General features: G+C 62.7%; 1 protein-coding gene across 1 annotated transcript in view; it reads right to left on the bottom strand.

The window, feature by feature from the left end:
- The window catches only part of LOC103668353 (polyamine-modulated factor 1), a 24,279-nt gene extending 24,068 nt beyond the window's left edge, over positions 1-211 (bottom strand). The window contains exon 1 of the mRNA XM_040635803.1: positions 6-211. Within this exon, the coding sequence (XP_040491737.1) occupies positions 6-166 (161 nt within the window). The 5' untranslated portion in view covers positions 167-211. The remainder of the gene's footprint in view (positions 1-5) is intronic.
- Between the last annotated feature and the right edge of the window lie 2,686 nt (positions 212-2,897).

Raw genomic sequence — 2,897 nt, 5'->3', positions numbered from 1 at the left:
CTTACCTTCCGGCGGCGACCAGCTTCTGGAGGAAAGTATCCACCAGAGTGTCGAGGAGCTTCACCCTCGGAATGGTGGCACCGGGGGGCACAGATTCCGGACACGACCCCTCAGGCCCCTTTTCCTCACAAGCGCTCTCTGCGTTGACGGTGCGCGCTGCAGCCATATTGAAGCCGGACCGCCAAATCTAACGGGCTCGGCCGCCCCGCCCACCGAGGCCCCCGATTGGCCGGCCCCGGCACTGGGCGCCTCCGGTTGGAGGCGGCGGGTGTCGATTACCGAACGTCGCTGGCAGCGGCGCGCTCCGCACCGACGTCCTCTCAGGGCAGGCGGGCCGACTACACGGAAGCTAGTGCTCAGGGGCTCAATAAAAACGTTTAATTACACGTCAGAGACTTCGTACAGTGCAACAGTGAATGTCCGCCGCTGATGTTCACAGGAGTCCAGTCTGTGGACTGGATTGATAATGCCAGCTGCACCTGCGTGCCCGCCCGCCCAGTGTCCCACGTTCCTTCCAGCTCGGGCCACGGACCAGCTCACCCCCAAGTCCAGCTGACGCGGCCTTCGGTCCGCTGCCCACCCGGGCGCTCCGTAACCCAAGCCGCCCCGGGCCCCTGACGTGCTGGATGGGAGAGCAGGGGCAGGGCTCCCCGTCTGGAGACGCATGGCGACCTTTCGGACTGCGAGCCAGTGCGAGAGCGATAGAGAGAGGGACAGATTGGGGGGGGGGGGCGGGGCGCGAGGGTGGCCCGTCCGGCACGGAGCGCGGGGAAAGCGGTCTGAGCGCACGAACCCCCACCTCCCCGAGAGCGGCGGGGCACCACACGGCCCGCGTGGCCAGACCGCAGCCGGGCCTCCGGGGAAGAGGTGTAGGGCTGAGGCGCCGAGAGAGCGGGAGACAGGGGCCCTGGCCTCTATCCTGTTGGTGGCTCTTGGGGCGGGAGGTTCAGAGTCACCTGTGCACGGGGGCGACCATTAGTGAACAGACACTGGGGGACCCCTGACAAAGGAGGAGAGGGGACACAAAACCTAAAGTAGGTGAAGGAGGATAATCCAAGAAGATTAGAGACCGCGACGGGCGGGGGCGAAGGTGGAGAAGCGGGGTTTGGCTCAGATCTGGCCAGGGTGACAGAAGGGGGGCAGCCGTAGGAAGTGTCAAGGCCTCGGGTAGCTAGCACCTTTCAAGTTGGCACCGCGGCCTTTCCCAGGGGGGCCGATTAGAGGCGGGAAGGCTCATCCAGCCACACCTGTGCAGTGCAGGGTCTGACACCTTCTGTCGTTAGGGGCGCCGCACCACGCACCGGCAGGCTTGGTGGCAGCGGGGCGGGGGAAGGAGGAGTGCTGGGTGGGGGCCAGATCGGCTGGGCAGTGTCGGGCTGGTAAGTGCAGTGGTCCTGGTGCGGGTGACCTCTTGACGCGCTCCTTACTCTCTCCCAAGCATCCCTCGGGAGGCCCGTGACTGGGATGAGAAGAGAAACACCAGTGGTTCCACGACTTGGGAGATTCCCGCTGTGAGACGTGTGAGTCCGTGAGTCCCGGTGACTGGGGTGTAGACGCGGGCAGCCCCACCGCGCAGGGCCCAGAGCTTGCCTGGGCTGCTCTGGACCGGCTGTCCTCTCCACCTGGTGGGGCAGCGTGCCCAGGTGGCCTCATCTCCTCAGAACTGGGCCTGCCCCTCTAGTCACCTGGGCCCCGGGGAGCCAGCGGCCTGCATGTCCGGGGCCTGCTGGCTCCAAAGGAACGTGGACGGGACAAGTAACTGGGATTGAGGGAAAAGCCACATGTTCCACCTGTCTGAGGAAGGGGTGGGCTCTGACTGCAGGATTGGCGCTTCAGCAGGACTGACAGTACCTAGTTCACAGATGTTAAAAAAAATACACACACAAAGTATCAACATTTGTCCCCGACCTAATAACTCTCCAAAGAGAGGACAGGTGCTCTGGAGAACCAGAGGTTTTGCTGCTCCTACTCCCTGTGCAGAAGTACCTGGCACCGTGCTCCCCGCCCCCAGCAGCAGGGAAAAGCAGAGCAGTCTGGTGGGCAGCTCAGTCCCAAAGTAAAAACAAGCAAGCCTACGAGATGAAGCAGGAAAGGGCTGACGGCAGCTGGTGGAACCCGGGCTAAAAGCCCAGGAGGAAGACCAGTGATCGTAAGCAAGCTCTATGTACAGCTCTCATCAGGGTCTCAGGGACACAGATGGCAGGGGAAGCCAGAAGAAGGGTTCGCAAGGGATGGGTGGGGTGGGATTGGTGGGGACGGCGGGTTTCCTTAGGACAGGACTGAGGACCGGGACCGAGCGAGGGAGCCCAGTTTGACAAGAAAATAAAAAATAATGGGAGCAGGGGGTCCAGGTGTGGAGCCTCTTCAGCAAGAGCAGTTCAGTCTCTGCCCTGTCCCAGACAGGCCACCCTGTCCCAGGGCAGGGCTGCGAATGTGGTGGGGGCATGTGGGGGGGGGGTGCTGCCCTCCCCACGCTGCCCCCGCCTCAGAGTAGTGTGGCATACAGCGGGCTTCACTCCCCGCCACGGGTTACCAGTGTCTTGAGTCCACCAGCTCAGGTCGGAGGCTGAGTTTCTTGAGGCTCTCGTAGCCCACCACGATGACAATGGTGGAGGGCGTGGCTGAGATGATTCTGGCTGAGAGGCCCTTCATGAGGCCCCAAGGCCCCTCTTCTGTCATCAGTTGTCTGAAGGTCAGGATGATGGAGCTCTTGCCTTCAACCTGGAAAAGCAACACAGCGGAGAGCCACGGTCTGCAGTCGAAGCCGCTCAGCGCTGGCTCCCTCTGCCTTGGGGTCCAGGGCCTGGATTGTGCTTGAGGGACAGTGTGGCACAGGGGTTTATGTCGGTTCTGGTGCCAGCCTGCTTGGGTTGAATTCTGCTCTCCAGCTTGCTAAC

The sequence above is a fragment of the Ursus maritimus genome, unplaced genomic scaffold (assembly GCF_017311325.1).
Source record: "Ursus maritimus isolate PB19 unplaced genomic scaffold, ASM1731132v1 scaffold_2, whole genome shotgun sequence".
Lineage (NCBI taxonomy): Eukaryota > Metazoa > Chordata > Mammalia > Carnivora > Ursidae > Ursus > Ursus maritimus.
The sequence above is the reverse complement of the archived record's forward strand: the minus strand, read 5'-3'. Positions and strand labels throughout refer to the sequence as shown.